The 17589-nt window shown below is 35.9% G+C and overlaps 1 protein-coding gene across 2 annotated transcripts in view; it reads left to right on the forward strand.

Moving 5' to 3' along the window:
* The window catches only part of LOC121736504 (nucleolysin TIA-1), a 163180-nt gene that overhangs the window by 124635 nt on the left and 20956 nt on the right, over positions 1 to 17589 (forward strand). For both annotated transcript variants that reach the window (XM_042127733.1, XM_042127734.1), the window contains 3 exons: positions 616 to 703; positions 9939 to 10014; positions 14477 to 14579. In XM_042127733.1, the coding sequence (XP_041983667.1) occupies positions 616 to 703; positions 9939 to 10014; positions 14477 to 14579 (267 nt within the window). The remainder of the gene's footprint in view (positions 1 to 615; positions 704 to 9938; positions 10015 to 14476; positions 14580 to 17589) is intronic.

The following is a 17589-nucleotide window of genomic DNA, read 5'->3' on the forward strand; positions in this document are numbered from 1 at the left end:
CGAATTTTGTCGCAACGGTGTTGCGGCCGACATCTAGTTTAAAATAAAAAAAATATTATTTTTTTATTTCACCAGCGCGTTATTTTACTTCTTCTATTCATACACAATATTAGGTCACTCATAAAAGCCAACCTTATTAAAGCAAATTAATTCCAAGGTGTGGCGTCGTTTATCAAATGAGTAATTTTATAATAGCATGTGTCATATTATGAATTTGTTATGAATGTTTTTGTTATACAACTCGTTATTATATTATGATTATTATGTTTGAGTTAACACCAACAAACATAATATCTTCATAATATCTTCTTCTTCTTCTTCTTCTTCTTTCAAGCTAGATAATAGAGAGTTTTTTTTCTCTAAATTATAAAAGTATTACTTATAGAAGAAATAAAATGTTATTATATAATGTTTGAAATGAAATGAAAAAGATGCAATACCACAATACAAACATAATACTTTCCCATAGACTCGGAAAGTCTTATCTACATTACTTGTATCGTGTCAGATATCTTTATTAAATATTGTTAAGTGTGTTATTACCTACTTATTTCATTTAAAATATATATAGTTTTTTGATCTTGTAATTAATGACGTATTTTTCTTTTGTTTCAGAACACTACCACATCTTCGTAGGCGACTTGAGTCCAGAAATTGAAACACAGAACCTACGGGACGCCTTCGCGCCTTTCGGAGAAATATCGTAAGTTTTTTTTTTAATTTATAACTAGCCTCCTTAACATTATTCTTTTTTCAATTTCTAACCAGGCAGTAGCCCACTTGTATAAGTGCCTCCAACATATATTTATTTTCATTTATTTATTTGTATTATAGATATACCAAAAACATTGCGGCAGCATTCATAATAATTATTATCTACTACAGTTATGATAAGATCTAACGCAAAAGCACAGAATAGATAATAGTACAAGTAGCAATAGTCTATTACAGGTATGTATAGCTATTTTTTTTTTCAAACACCATAGACTATAGACTTAAGAAAAAATACTGAGCAATTACGAAATTGACAACTCGTTAAAACGAGAAAATGTGTTGCCAATACTTATATCTTGTTGGTATGTAGGCCTTTATAACCTGTCACGTGGACTCATCAGAATTCTGGACAAGAACTAGAAAATATATAATCACATGCAGATTATGTCGCGAAACACTCTGTCATACTTTCTGATCCGTATTTACTTTGCATATTGATATAAAACGCTCTGTCCATTCTCTGGCTCTACGATCTTCACTTGAAATTATATTTTTTTATTTCCAACCAGCGTGCTTGCCACTTGACGGCAGTAAAACCTTTGGCATCGTTAAAAATCATTTTTCTTAAATTTATGGACGCACCAAATAGTCTTTTCGCCATAAACTTTTTGATGTGTCAATTCATTGAAACGTTTGGTTACTTCTTTATTTCCGCTGGCTGTTAGCTTTGTACTTTTTTTTTTTGGTAGTGTGATGATTAGTTGTAATATTAATCCGTAATAATATAAGTAAGGCTAGAAGTATGGAAGTATGGATTTTATTGCGACAACATGTGTGTTTACTGTGGGATGAATAAACATAATTTATCCTAGTATAGTTGTAACTTGTGGACATAATATTTTTATGCTTATGTTTTTATGCGGTTTCCGGTGTGATTGAAGAAATCAAGTCGCACTTGTTTTGTTTTATATAAATTGTAAATAATTATGTATTTTAGTACATATAAAATAATGTTAAATTTCTTCCGAACGAAAGTTTGTATATAAGCAACTCGAGACAACACAGCGTTGAATTCTCATTTATAAAATAAAACGATTCGTACAAAAACTAAATTGTCCCGCTCAAAAAACAACATTAAAGAAAGATAAGTAGCAAAAAACAACTTCTTATCCTTTCTCATTCTCGAGTTACAATCGCTTGATCCCTGAGGCTATGTGGTCAAAGATAACTTAGAATTATTGTTCAGACTGATTATGCTATTCCATTGTATTTGCAGTGGCCGGTATAAAGTAAATAAAAGTAGTTGTCTTTTACGAGATATAAATAAAGGATGAGTTTATAGGTTACTAGATGATGCCCGCAACTCCGTTGCGCCAAAACTCGTTTATTGCGTGGGAACCGTACATTTTTTCGGGATAAAAAGTATCCTATGTCCTTTCCCGGGACTCAAAGTATCTCCATGCCAAATTTCAGCAAAATCGGTCCAGTGGTTTGGGCGTGAAGAGGTAACAGACAGACAGACAGACAGACACACTTTCGCATTTATAATATTAGTATGGATGGCTGATTGAAACAATGACTTTGTCTAGCAGCGATGATGATTTTCAGCCAAATATTTGTATTCCAAGATTATTTCTAAAAAATGTTGAAAAAACGTTAAAATAAAAAACTGACATGAATTCTTGTTATTCCAAACTTGTGTGGTTTACTTTTATATTTCTACTAGCTGTCCCGGCAAACGTCGTTTTGCCAAATAAAGTATTTCACCCATATTATTTTATTGAAGTGACTAAATAAGTCACCATGGCAACGTTCATGAACTATCCCGTCGCACAAACAATGGACGCCGTCAGACTCGAGTTGTAATCATTTACTATTATTTATTCAACAAATGCACTTATCAATATAAAAAGTAGCCAGTAGCCGATTCTTAAACCCACTGAATATGCATATAAAATTTGGTAAAAATCAGTAAAGCCGTTTCGGAGGAGTACGGTGACTAACATTCTGACATGAGAATTTTATATATAAGAGGATTTAACCTCTACCTTACGTATTATTTCTTTACCTGTTGTAGATTAGATACTAAATAGGTGGTATTCAAATGAAGTTACAAAAGACAGCCAGACAGACTGACTCACATTTGTATATAAGGAATGTTTTCGTAGATAGTATGCAAGCGTATCGGCGTATCTGGGGCAAGTAATACCCCTGTATCTCTGATCTTCTGCAGCCGAGATCCGTAAAAAGATGAGAAGACAATAAACAATATGTACGATTCGTCACTTGGGCTGATGCCAAGGTGGTGGGGTGGCAGTGCGAGCGGGCTCGAGCGCGGAAAGCGATTTTATCTTAATATCGTAAAGAAACTTATGCTAGTCAGTTTATATTTTAAAGTGAGGTGTTTTATTTGTATTAACGACCTCCGTGGCTCAGTTGGTGGGCTGTTGGTACCTCAAGCCGGGGTTTCGCGGGTTCGAATCCCGCCGACGGAACAAAAAGTTTTTCAAGAAGTTCCTGGGTCTTCGGTGTGTATTAAATATGTGTATCATATAATAAAAATCTTAAATATAATATGTATAGCATAAAAGTATTACATATATTTCCGTTGTCTGGTACCTGTAACACAAGTCCTTCAGGTACTTAGCACGGGGCCAGACTGACGTTGTGTGAAGCGTTCATAGATATTATTATTTTATCATTATTAAAATATTTAATTTCCTACTACTAATGCTATTTTGTCAAAATACACTAAACTAACTAGCACAAAGATAATGAATAATTTAAGCAACAAACAGGTAACTTTTTTGTGCCAATCATAATATTATGACGAGAAAAAATTAAGTTATTTTAATTACTCATACCTTAAGCAGGTCCAGGAATTGTAAACCAATGAATAAAGTATGTACATTGTACACATTGAAGAAAAACAGTGAAAATAGCTCACATATTACGGTAATGTATATTTTACAAGTCACACGCGCGGCTGGCTTGAATTTCCCGGCATAATTGTAATAATTGAGCACGCAACCTAAATTCTGTACCAGCTGGCTCATGCGGAATCTACTTGAACATTATCATATTATTTTACCCGACTACGTGTAGAAGGGTAATGATATTTGCCAGTGTAGTTTAAAATGTTGTGATTTCGTTTATTTCTTTTTAATTTGCATTTGTATTCATCACCAAAGTTAAAAGAAATGTCATTATTTAAATAATAATAAACCAATAAAGATGAATAAATGTCAGCGACTTCAATATTAATAATAAATTATTTTGTACATTTTTTTTTTTTTTTTTTTTTTAAAGAAGGCAGGTCACTGTAGCCCTGACGTCACTGCGACCCATGAGGATCTATTGTGACTCCTTCGCACTAGAGTATCATCCCCAACCCAATACTGCTCATAAATTGAACGATATGGTTGGGGTTGGTGCCACGAATTTCCTCTGTGGACGAGTATTCGTGGCGACCAAGGTGCCTGTTCCTGCTCTGTAGTAGAGCAGGGCAGTCGAGGAGAAGGTGAATAGGTGTTTCATCCTCCTCCTCACAGAATCTGCAAGTCATTATGCTACAAATACCCATTCTGTTTAGGTGTTTGTTGAGCTTGCAGTGCCCAGTTAGGCTTCTGGTAAGGATTTTTAATTGGTTCCTACCCAAGGTGAGCACTAATTCTGATTGTTTCTTGTTGAAGTCAGGAATTAGTGCCTTGGAGTGTTCAAGGCCAGGGGTCTCAGCCCATTGCTTCCTGCATAGTCTGTGACCCCATTCCTTGAGCACTTGCTTTGTGGTACTGGGAGTTATACCACAGAATGGTTCTGGACCATATATGAGACTCTCGGCCCCAAGCCTAGCCAGCTCGTCAGCGGTTTCATTGCCGGGGACGTTGCTGTGGCCCGGGACCCATACTAGGCGGATGTTGTTGTTCCTTCCCAGCATGTTTAACGTCTCAATGCATTCCAGAACTAATTTGGACGAGACTTCTGCGGCAGTCAGTGCTTTAAGTGCAGCTTGACTATCGGAGAAGATAACTCTTCTTTTGTACATTACTAGCTTTTGCACGCGGCTTCGCTTACGTTAAGAAGTATTATTATATACAATCTTTCATCCCCTATTTTATCTTTTTAGGGGTGGAATTTGTTAAAATCCTTTCTTACGTCATAGTAGTTTTATGCATGCATAGTCTCAGCCCGATTGGTTAAAAATTTACTAAGTATGAAACTATGTCAATTTTAAACCGATATTTGTCAATTTAAAAAATAGATTTGCGTATAGCCAGATATATTAGTCAGGTGATAAAGTAGGTAAGTAACAAGGGAAAACATGTGTAGTTGTCTTTATACTATAAAATGTTAGTTGTCGAGTACACACTCACGTCTTCATTTATAATTAAAATTGTATAGAGTTATTAACTATACGCTTTGTCCACACTGTGGCTTTTTCTGTTCGTCAAGGGCATGCGTTATAGCGCAGTCAACAGCGAACGTGAGGCATGCCCGCGACGCATGCCCTCTGACCGTATCCAAAACTTCAAAAATGCCAATTGGCGTTGCGTTCCTTGACGCATTCAATTATTGAATACGCCAATATGAAAGTTGATGACGAAAATTGAAGATGAAAGTGCACAGTGTGGACATAAATATAGATATAGTTTTTACCATTCATATAATATCAAACTTGTCTATAATCTGTAGGTACAGTAGATGAGTAAACAATGAAATTGTATCGATGGTATTGATCACTGCAGTCAAGTAGTGCTGGAGTTGAGCCTCCTTACCGGATCATCGAGTGATGTATTGTGTAACGTAATGAGCACAGATCCTGTATCTAACACATACGATACATTGATTGTCAATCTTAGTTGTATTGTACTATAATAGTGAACTCTATAAGGGACAAATACAATCCCAAAAGTATTATTACTTGGTTTTGTTACACCCTGTAGATATATTTTTTGTCGTATGGATGGCCAGATTTAGATTTATTTTATTTATATAATGCATTGTAGTTAATCAAAATTACACAGCATCTAAATGGTTTATACGAGCGCATTCGCAATGATATTTGGATTATAATAATTAAAGAAAGTTAGTGTGAATAAGCTACACCTAGCGATATTTTATAATATAGCGGTTTCGATTTTTTACCTTTTCCCTCCTCCTCCAGTCGTGTTCCTCATGTCTGAGGGTCGTGATTTCACCTTTCTATGCCCTTCCTTCTTATGGTGTTATGCCAGCTGTTCGCCTCGGCCACTCGAAGAGCATCGTAGACGGTGGACTCAAGTGTGGTGCGGATTTGATCGGACCAACGCATGGGAATGCGACCTCATGGTATTTTTCCTTTAATATTGTCAGTTAGTTTTTCAAGGTTGTCTCCTTTTTAGGGTATATCCTGGATATGTGTCCGATATATTCTAAAATGTGTTTGAGGCAGATGGTAGAGAGCCTTGTTTTTATGTTTAGTTTAGCCAAAATGGATGCGTTGGTTCTGAATGCAGTCCATGGGATTCGAAGCATTTTTTTACCTTTTTATTCAAGGGGTAAATAAGACTGCAATTATATTATTTATTCAAACTAATCGTATTCACCACACCCATACAAAGCATCCCGCTTTCCGGTCCGCTTATAAAATCGCTCGCACCTCCACCACGCCTCTGTTTTGGAAACTTGTCCACGAGCCAAAACTGGCTCAATCCAGCTTGAGTGAAATGTTACTTTAAATTTAGTGAGAAAAAAATTAAATGGCTGCCAATCGGCGAAATGTAGCCGAATTTATTCACGAACTAAATTTAATTTGTTCGGAAAAGGAGCTTTAGTTTGATGTGGGAGTTTAAATTATCGTCTATGAGGTATGAGGCATAGGTTTCTCTAATGCCTTCGTGGTTTGGTACTCGGCTCTGAGCTCGGAAGTCGTAGGTTCGATTCACGAATTGAAAAAAAATGCTGTTTTCAAATTAGGTCATCTGTCCTATTGAGTTATGAGAGTAATTAATGAGAGATGTGCTCTTGTGTAATTCCGAACTAAACTTGATCTTCGCCGAAGTGTCAAGTATATAAAATAAGTTTCTGAATAATATCTTCTTTCTTATATATAAAATTCTCGTGTCGCAATGTTAGGCCGCGTACTCTTCCAAAACGGCTTTACTGATTTTAACCAAATTTTATATGCATATTCAGTGGGTCTGAGAATCGGCTACTGGGTACTTTTATATTGATAAGTGCATTTGTTGAATAAATAATAGTAAATTATTACAACTCGAGACTGACGACGACCATTGTTTGTGCGACGGGATAGCGGTGGACGTTGCCATGGTGACATACTTATTTAGTCACTTCAATAAAATAATACGGGCGAAATACTTTATATGGCAAAGAAACGTTTTCCGGGACAGCTAGTTATTTATTATGGCAACAAGTAAACATTATAGTTTAATGCGGCAAAATGTACCGTTCCCAGACAATAACTGCCTAGCGTAATTGTGGGCATTCACTAATAGAATACAAGTGGCAAGTCAATTTCGAAAAGCTCCTTCGATTTTGCGCGGAAGTAAATTAGCAATCGACAAATGACATTTTAAAAGTAAAATACGGTATAGAATTCTTACAGACTTTACTTATCTTAAAAACACTTCATACTTTCTGAGATCTCATAAAGTTTTATGGGCACCGTTAAAAATTTATTTCAACATTAAACAGAGCGAGATAGACCATATCGGTGCGTTGGGAGCGAAAGAGATAGCATTTCACGGAAGTTTAGTGGGTCCTTCTAGTAATGTGAAACAATATCCTTGTTGTGGGTTCGAAATTTGAATCGTTTTGTGTTTCCAAAATGGCGGTTGATTTTATTTTATTGTTTTAAAGAGTTACTAAATTGTTTAACAGTGATAATAATTGTGTTTTGTTATGTAGAGTAAGAACATCATGTAACACGCTGAAAATATTAAGTACGGTATATTAAACTGTGCTCGTACGTAAGAAGTAGCTAAAATATTATATAAAAGCTAAATAATATCTAATATATAAAATTCTCATGTCACGGAGTGCGTGGTTGAACTCCTCTGAAACGGCTCGACCGATTTTCGTGAATCTTAGCGAGCATATCGCCTAGGGTTGAGAATCGGACAACATCTACTTTTTATATTGATAGGTACATTATTTTGTTGAATAAATAATAGTAAATTATTACAATTCGAGACTGACGGCGACCATTGTTTGTGTGACGTGATAGCGATTGACATTGTGACATACTTATTTAGTCGCTTCAATAAAACAATATGGGCGAAAATCGAAATACTTTATAAGGAAAAACAACGTTTTCCGGGACAGCTAGTGATATATATTATTATGTAGCTGTCACAAGTAAGCCAGACACCCAAATATTACGAACTAAAAACATTTCTTCGCACCTCTTAGGCCTCAGAAAATAGTCAGGATTTCTTTTTGTCTTCAGACGCTACGACAGTAAAAACATAACGAGTATCATTAAAAGGGAATTGAGAAAATCTAAAGAGTTCAACCCTTTTCTTTTCCCTGTAAAATGTATTTTTATTTACTCTAGTTTTTTCACATTGTTACAGTTTTTTTGTCAACTTTTTTATCGCTTTCGTAATAGAACGATCCGTAATACTGGAGCCCTAGAACATTTTTTTTAAATTACTATCAATAATTTTTTGTGAGTAGCTTCATTTTGATAAGACAAACATTTTTATTTGCGAAAAATCTCGAAAGTGGTAGCTTATAGAGATAGAAAGGATTTCATACTTTGAATTAATGGTCCTAAAATATGGACTGTTTTATTTGTTTTATATAATTTAAGAGTAACCTTGTCCTACAAATAAAACAATCCATATTTTAGGACCATCAAGTCAAAGTATGAAATCCTTTCTATTTCTGTTAGCTACCACTTTCGAGATTTTTCGCAGATATAAAAAAACCACAGCCTCCTCCTTTTTGGAAGTCGGTTAAAAAAATGTTGTTCATCTTATCAAAATGCAGCTATTCATGAACAATTAGCTTGATAGTATTAAAAAAAAATTGTTCTAGGGCTCCCGTACTATGTGTCTAATATTATAAATGCGAAAGTATGTCTGTATATCTGATCGTCTGACTGTTTGTCTATTACCTCTTCACTGAATTTGCTGAAATTTGGTATTTTTTTTATGAAATAAGGGGGCAAACGAGCAAACGGGTCACCTGATGGAAAGCAACTTCCGTCGCCCATGGACACTCGCAGCATCAGAAGAGCTGCAGGTGCGTTGCCAGCCTTTTAAGGGGTAACAGGGGAGGGTAGGGAAGGGAATTAAAGGGGAGGTTGAGGAAGGAAATAGGGGAGGGTAGGGAAGGGAAAAGGGTAGGGGATTGGGCCTCCGGTAAACTCACTCACTCGGCGAAACACAGCGCAAGCGCTGTTTCACGCTGGTTTTCTGTGAGGACGTGGTATTTCTCCGGTCGAGCCGGCCCATTCGTGCCGAAGCATGGCTCTCCCACGTCAATGGTATTTGGTATGGAGATACTTTTGAGTCCCGGGAAAGGACAATAGAATAATTTTTAACCCGGAAAAATGTACTGTTACTGCGGGATAAACTGGCGCAACGGAGTTGCGGGCGTCATTTGTATTTTTTGTTTTAAATTTCAACTGTCTCGCTCAATCGTCTTGAAAAAACGTCGACATCTCTTTCACTCCTGTAAAACCATGACCTACCCGATCTCGTGACGTCATCCAACCAACTCGATTCGCAAAATGTTCTAGAATATTTTAGAACGGAAAGAAAGTTCAATCACATCGTTATATCTAGTTTTTATTATTCGTAGGTTATATCATTAAAATTTAATTATTCGTTAATTCTCCTATAGGCTTTTGTACCTAGTTCGAGGTTTTGAAATCCTCTTTTTTACCGACTACGGCAAAACTAAAAAGAAGTTTAATGATTTTGACAGGCTAAATTACTGGTCCGATTTTAATACATGTACTGTCAATAGATATTAGTACTAGTACTTACCTTTAAATAATGCTGCGCGTAATATCTAGCCATTATTTGACTTTTTTTTTTTACGTAGTAAGTACTAGGTTTATATTTTTTAACTTATTACTGTTAACCTTCTATAGTAACAAGTTAATTAGATTTTTTTTTCTTGCGTTACGAACTTAACCCTAAACTGTTCCCGGTTACCTTGATGTTTTATTGGTTTATAAGTGATTGTAATTTTAATACTTTTTTTTGTTACAGGGACTGTCGAGTCGTAAGGGATCCACAGACGCTAAAATCAAAAGGATATGGATTCGTCTCCTTTCTCAAAAAATCGGTAATTATATTTTTTTTACAACACTTATATTATTCTGACTGCGTATTTATGTATCTATCTGCCGCAGTCAGAGACGAATATTGATTTTTTAAATGATTTTTAAATGAAGATTTTGACTTAAGATGCTCCCCCTACGGAGATCGTTTTTAGAGCCTTATTAACTCATAATTTGAAAGCAAAAAATTATAATAAAAATACAGCAATAATCTTCAGCATATGAACATTCCTTTCTTCGTTGTTAATTTCCTATTTTTGTTTATTATACTCATGATATCCTGCAGCTTCCAAATTAATACTAATTTATTTAATTCCAAGCATACATTCAGTATCTCCACACACGCCAATAGATCGACAATTTCATTAACTACATATTTGCCGTTTGAATATTTTTTAGGTCAATTTTGAACTAAAATAAGTAAAAAAATAGGATTTTGGTGCGATCTCGGCAACGCGGCAAATGTGTGGTCAAGGTCATTTGCTCAGGCCTTAAGGGGCTTAGATAATGTTAGGGCTTAGAAAATGTCCATAGGACAATGGACATTATTCTATCAAACTCATCATTAATTTGAAGTTTAATCATCATTAAATGTATTTAGAGTGCGTCCGTTACTTTTAGTTTTTTATCATTTTCGTCTAAATTTCAAAGCTCAAGTTACAATACTGCTAAACTTAATTTATTCACCGCGTAGCGTCGAAATATTATTATACATTACCAGATGTTCCGGTGAAATTCGTGTCACTTCCCTACTTATACCAACTACGTAAGTAACAAAAATAAGTGATAATACTTTAGGGTGTGTACGTGTTACTTGTAGAGAGTTCACTGTGAAAGTAGCAGCGCTGAAAGACCAAAATTTTTTTTCACTTTTGTATGGGGAAACTCGTGACGCTCGAAAGTGAAAAAAATTTTCGTCTTTCAGCACTGCTACTTTCACAGTGAACTCTCTACAAGGAACACGTACACACCCTAAAGTATTTTCACTTATTTTTATTACACACTGTATATACTTACCCTGTACTTCCACATACATTTCAAGGATAAAAATTAGCCAAATCGGTTCAGCCGTTCTCGGGTTTTAAAAATTAACAAAATTAAAAAATCATATTTATTCACTCTGTAGAAGATACGGTTTATTTTATTGTTCGTAGCCACATAGATAAACTATTCAAATTAAAATATTTATTTGTCATAATATGGTACAAAAAGATCTTTAAAAATAATAATATATATGCTAGCTCAGACACATTCTGCCACGTATAGCGTGAAAATTTTTAAATAATAATAATATATAACAAAATTACAATGAAAATAGATGAAAACATTAAATTTATATGTCACTAGCTGTCCCGGTGAACTTCGTGTCACTTTAAAACCTTCCCTAGACTTCTACGACTATTTTAAGACTAAAATCATCCCAATATTTTTCCCGTTTTCGAGTTTTAGCGTTACTAACACAATTGAAAGTCCATTTTTATATATATCTAAGATAAATGTATAACTATACTTATTACTTATACATTAATTACATTTTATTCAAGTCTATTTGATCAAGCTTTTGTTTACCTTTGTAACTTGGCTCGAAATGAATCGAAACATACTTACCTATACGTTTTAATATTCGTCTGGCGAAGTAATATTCGCAGTAAAATTTTATAGAGTTCCATACCCTTTGGGACCCTCCCAATATCGATTAAATATAACAATATTCGATGCAAGAATCGAGTTCGAATTGAAACTCCTTTTCGATGCAAATTGCAATTTCTATTTGCTATATTACATGATCTGATTTACAATTATCTGTTTTATTTTAGATTTTATATATAAATTTTATGGCATTGATGTGTTTTATAACTCAGAATACTAAATTACTGTTAAGCAACTTTTATAATTATAAAATTATAATATGTAATTTCCCATTGCAAAGCGACGCGTTGATGCAATGGACATTAATTTTTAAAGACCCATTTAAAACTGAACTCTATTTACTGCAGAAGTAGTAAAACAGAAGAAGATACACATTAAACTAGCTAATGAATTTCAAAATTATTTAATTTATATTCTTAAAATACCCTATTTTAACGAAAAAATAAATAAAAAGTACATGTGATTTTTTTTGGACAATGCCCATTAAGATGGTCCCCCATCAGACTATAAATCAATTATTTTTTCTCTCATATTATATGACTGATTTTTACTAAAATAAAAAAATTAAATTTACTAACTGCCGCATTCAGAGACGAATATTAATTTCATAGCTACTAATAAAATAAAGATTTTGACTTTAGCCCCATTCTTTATCTGTCAAATTCTTCATAAAATCATTAAAATAAGTTAAATAAAATCATTAAAATATGTTAAATGCGGCCGTAAGTATTGCTGCATTTCATAGTATAGAAAGAAACATAGATTACACTTATTAGTACATAATAATTAATATGCAATAGGCATACTTCCACGCGAAGTCAACAACCAGTAATTTCTCCTTTATTACATTGTCTATGCCCTATAATGAGTACGAATGCTCGTATTAAAAATTATTTATTAAGTTTCTACGACAATTATGGTAACGCGAATCGCATAGAAGCTTATTATTACAGAAAGAGATGGATATAGATATGTCAAATTCTTTTTTTTTCGTCCTTATTGAAAGCAGCAGTGAAATGGCAAAAGGCCATGTGCATCCACACTAATATTATAAATGCGAAAATGTATGTATGTCTGTTAGCTCTTCACGCTTTAACCGCTGAACCGATTTTGCTGAAATTCGGCATGGAGATACTTTGAGTCCCGGGAAAGGACATAGGATACTTTTTATCTCCGAAAAATGTACGGTTCCCGCGCGATAAACGAATTTTCGCGCAATGGAGTTGCGGGCGTCATCTAGTAATGTTATAATATTAGCTATGTCCACACTATGCACTTTCGTCTTCAATTTTCGTCATCTTCTATCATTCAACTTCCGTTTTGGCGCATTCAATAATTGTATGCGTCAACGAACGCAACGCCTACATTGTCATTTTTGTTCAGTTGCAGTGTCTGTCAGATTATTGTAACATGTGCGACGAGAACATTTTACTGGGTGGAATATACATGCCACTTATTTGGTCATAAGAAATTCCAGAAAAAAATAACCAAGCGAAAGTGTTGGATACGGTCAGAGCGCATGCGTTGCGGGCACGTGCGCTGTTGACTGCGCTATAACGCATGCCCCTGATGAACAAAAAAAGGCACAGTGTGGACGTAGCTTGGGACATATTCTAGTCTTTTTACCGTTTCCTCTTTGTTATTATTGTTTAATAAGTTTATTTTAGTGACAAAGATAGGAGCAAGATGCAGATCTATAGTCTGAACCACAAGAAGTGCCACAAATAAAAATCCATACTACCCGTTTGTTACATTCCCCCGCTGAAATCACTGAACCCACTACAGATAAATCAGAATATATTATGACATTGTCGATAAAATAATTAAAAAGCAATTCATTATACAACAATGTCATGTCGCATGCGAGGCGCATCTAATTATTTAATCTGTTATTAATTTTCAATCAGCCAGTCCGAAACGATTGGTATTCACGATACTACAACCCAATTGCCTTTTGTATAGGTTTATAATGTGTGTTGTACGTGAATAATTTTATATACGTAAAGTGTATAATTATTTTAATATTGTAATGCATTTAAGGCCGGCAACGCACCTGCAGCTATAATATTGCGAGTGCCCATGGGTAGTTGTTTTCCATCAGGTGACCCGTTTGCTCGTTCGCCTTTTTTTATAGAAAAAAAGGTTCGTTCTTTGTTTGATCCGTTTTCTATCAAAGGGAAAAATACTATGTAATCACACGTCGTTTAAAAGGTAATTTAGAAAATACTGAAAACCAGATAGCATTTTAGTTTGACCCAGTTTTACTCTCACAGTAAACACAAATCTACACCTCTTAAGCTAAAATCCATCAAGGCGTTCAGAATAATTCATAAAAAATAATAAATTTCCAGAATAAAGTTACAGGTTAACCTTATTAGAGCGCATGTGAAACAATTTTACTTATATCGTACATACATACTCCTGAAAAACTGAACCCTCCTCATACGCCGTCGGATAAAAAAATATAAGTGTAGTGTATTTCCGCCTAGTGCGGTCTCACCTTAAACGTCATGTCTCAGGTCCTTGACAGTTGTTTGACTGTTGGTGTTTGTTTTTGGCACTGACACCGAGGGTGTACTTTGCCACATACAAGGGTAGTCAGTTTTTTCATAATAATTTTCATCAACGTTTTAACATATCGTCATGTCCAAAGTCATATCTAATGGTTAATATTCTACCAATTAATTTACCAATTAAAATTTTAGGAAAATAATAAAAAAACACAACAGCACTCTTTCACATTCCCAGCAAAACCGTCGTTTGACAGATTGTTCTTCATGACAGGTTGTTTTTTTAATGCCCACTTTTTATCACCAGGAAGCGGAGTCGGCGATCACGGCAATGAACGGGCAGTGGCTGGGCTCGCGGTCGATCCGCACCAACTGGGCCACCAGAAAACCGCCCGCGCCGAAGAATGAACGTGAGTTTACATTTATCTTGAACGAAACATTGCTTACTATTAAAAGCGAAAGTTGGTCTGTCTGTTACATTTTCATGCTGGTTACGAACCGGCATATTTGAAGAAACGGCAAATGACATAAAACGGTGGTTACGAAAAATATACGACTCTCGCGAGTAAGCGTAGCAATTACATAGCGCAAAGCTACAACAGTGCTACGCCGTAGCACGAAGCTACGGTCGTGCTAACCTACGCCGTAGCACGCAGCTACGGAAGTGCTACACTGTAGCACGATGCTACGACAGTGCTACGCCGTAATACGAAGCTACAACTGTGCTACGCCGTAGCACGAAGCTACGACGGTGCTACGCCGTAATACGAAGTTACGATAGTGCTACGCCGTAGCACGGGGCTACGACAGTGCTACGTCGTAGCACGAAGCTACGGACGTGCTATGCCGTAGCACGAGGCTACGACCGTGCTACACCGTAGCACGGAGCTACAACAGTGCTACGCCGTAGCACGATGCTACGACAGTGCTACGCCGTAATACGAAGCTACAACTGTGCTACGCCGTAGCACGAAGCTACGACGGTGCTACGCCGTAATACGAAGTTACGATAGTGGTACGCCGTAGCACGAGGCTACGACAGTGCTACGTCGTAGCACGAAGCTACGGACGTGCTATGCCGTAGCACGCAGCTACGACAGTGCTATGCCGTAGCACGGAGCTACAACAGTGCTACGCCGTAGCACGATGCTACGACAGTGCTACGCCGTAATACGAAGCTACAACTGTGCTACGCCGTAGCACGAAGCTACGACGGTGCTACGCCGTAATACGAAGTTACGATAGTGGTACGCCGTAGCACGAGGCTACGACAGTGCTACGTCGTAGCACGAAGCTACGGACGTGCTATGCCGTAGCACGCAGCTACGACAGTGCTATGCCGTAGCACGGAGCTACAACAGTGCTACGCCGTAGCACAATGCTACGACAGTGCTATGCCGTAGCACTCCTACTGATTTTATATATATTGATAAAACTTGATGAATTACAAGTTAGACAAAATCAATAAAAATAACCTTTTTTTCATAAAAATCATTATTTTGAAAATATTGTTTTTTTTTATTTATTATAGATTATATACTATAGATTAGTTTTAAGATTAAACATGATAAATATTTTAGTGTGGCACTATATATTATAACGTCAATGAAATGCGAAAGAAACTTTCGTATTTTCAAATGTTATATTTAGTATGCTACCTTTCTTTTGTATAAGTGTTTCAAAATAACTAAATATAGTCTGTCAAGAAAGTGAAGAAATTAAAAAGTGGCAACATCGTAATGTCATCTCTTTCAAATCAATCCAAGAAAAAGGGGATGACACAACGATGTTGCCACTTTTTAATTTCTTCACTTTCTTGACAGACTACATCACTATAGTAATATACAAGCAAAGCTGATTGACTGATGGATCAATACAGGCTTATAGCGTGCACATGACATAAGGTAAAGCCGCGGATAGATAGTACTCATATCTTTTGTAGAATAAAATCCATCGCGCCGTCAGCACCATCCCGGCTGCACTGCACATTTAATATTGATGTGCTTCACCTGGATATCGATCGCGTGTCCTTCGACAGCTCACCTGGCCTGTAGGCTGAACCTAGACTTTTGCTGAAAAAGTTTCGTAGCCTACTGTACTACTATATTTATAAATATTATAAATTATAAATATGCGAAAGTGTGTATGTCTTTCTGCCTGTCTGTAATTGTTCTTCACGTTTTGCTGGGTATGGACTATGGAGTTACTTTGAGTCACGGGAAAGGACATAGGATAGTCTTTATGCCGGGAGAGTGTACGGTTACCGCGCGATAAACAAATTTTGACGCAACGGAGTTGCGGGCGTCATCTAGTACGTACAATAGTATACTCCGGCATTTTCCCAATGTTACAAAAGACAATATATTATAATACATATCCTAGTAGTGCTTTAAAACTTTTTTAAATGTAGTTTGTTAATGTGAATGTACTTTTGCTTGCTATGCTACCACGCTAAATCTACAAACTCGATCATCACATTTGCACATAATATTTAAGTAAAAAGACTTGTACTTTTTATAAAAATCATTAAGAAATGCCATAAAATATTGAAATGTATAGGTAACCAATGATTATTTATAGGTTTTTGTAAATAGTACCCCCAAAACAACGTACAACTAAACCAACTTCAAAGAGTTTTTTAAGTCAATACTCTCTGCTATCTACGGATTTCACCACGACAGAGGACATATCACTACTCTCATCGCCATAAAATGTACAGTTCCCTTAAGAATATCTTGTTCACGTCTTTCAAAGCATCCAGTATCAAAATAAACTTTCTTTTTGAAGTGTATAAGATATGAAAGACTCTTTTATTGAATAAAATGCTACGTCTGGGGAGCACCGCGTCCGCGACAGTCCCCTGTCAGCCCCCAGCCTCAGTCCCCAGCCTCAGTCCCCAGCCTTAGTCCCCTGTCGCTCAGTAACTTGTGATCGGTGTAATCGAATTTGAAAGTGATCTAATCAGCTCAATTACTACAAAATGGTATCGGTTTTAAATGAAACTTACTGTCGCAAAAGTTAATGTTGACATTATTTTTATATTATAACGCCTCTGGTGCAACCCACCCTGGTTGCACCAGAGGCGTGGTTATAATTACAGTTATGGTCAAAGTTATGGTTAAAGTTAAAGCTACCTTAACTTTGACCATAGAATTTGACAGATGTCTGTTGCTGGTCCGACAAGGCTTTAAATGAACGTGGGCGAGGGCGCTGCTGGTAAAGGAGAACTGTCAAAAATGGCGTTTTTGTATGATGACAGCGTTAGTTCATTTTTTCGCCGCGTTAATTTAAAGCCTTATCGAGCTCTATGTTTATGGTTAAATATGGCATCAATTTTTGATTTTAACCAAAGATTTGACATTTTACATTGTAGTTAAAGTTATAGTTAATGTGGCAGTTATAGTAGTAAACCCACCCCTA

This window comes from Aricia agestis, chromosome 19 (assembly GCF_905147365.1).
Source record: "Aricia agestis chromosome 19, ilAriAges1.1, whole genome shotgun sequence".
Taxonomy (NCBI): domain Eukaryota; kingdom Metazoa; phylum Arthropoda; class Insecta; order Lepidoptera; family Lycaenidae; genus Aricia; species Aricia agestis.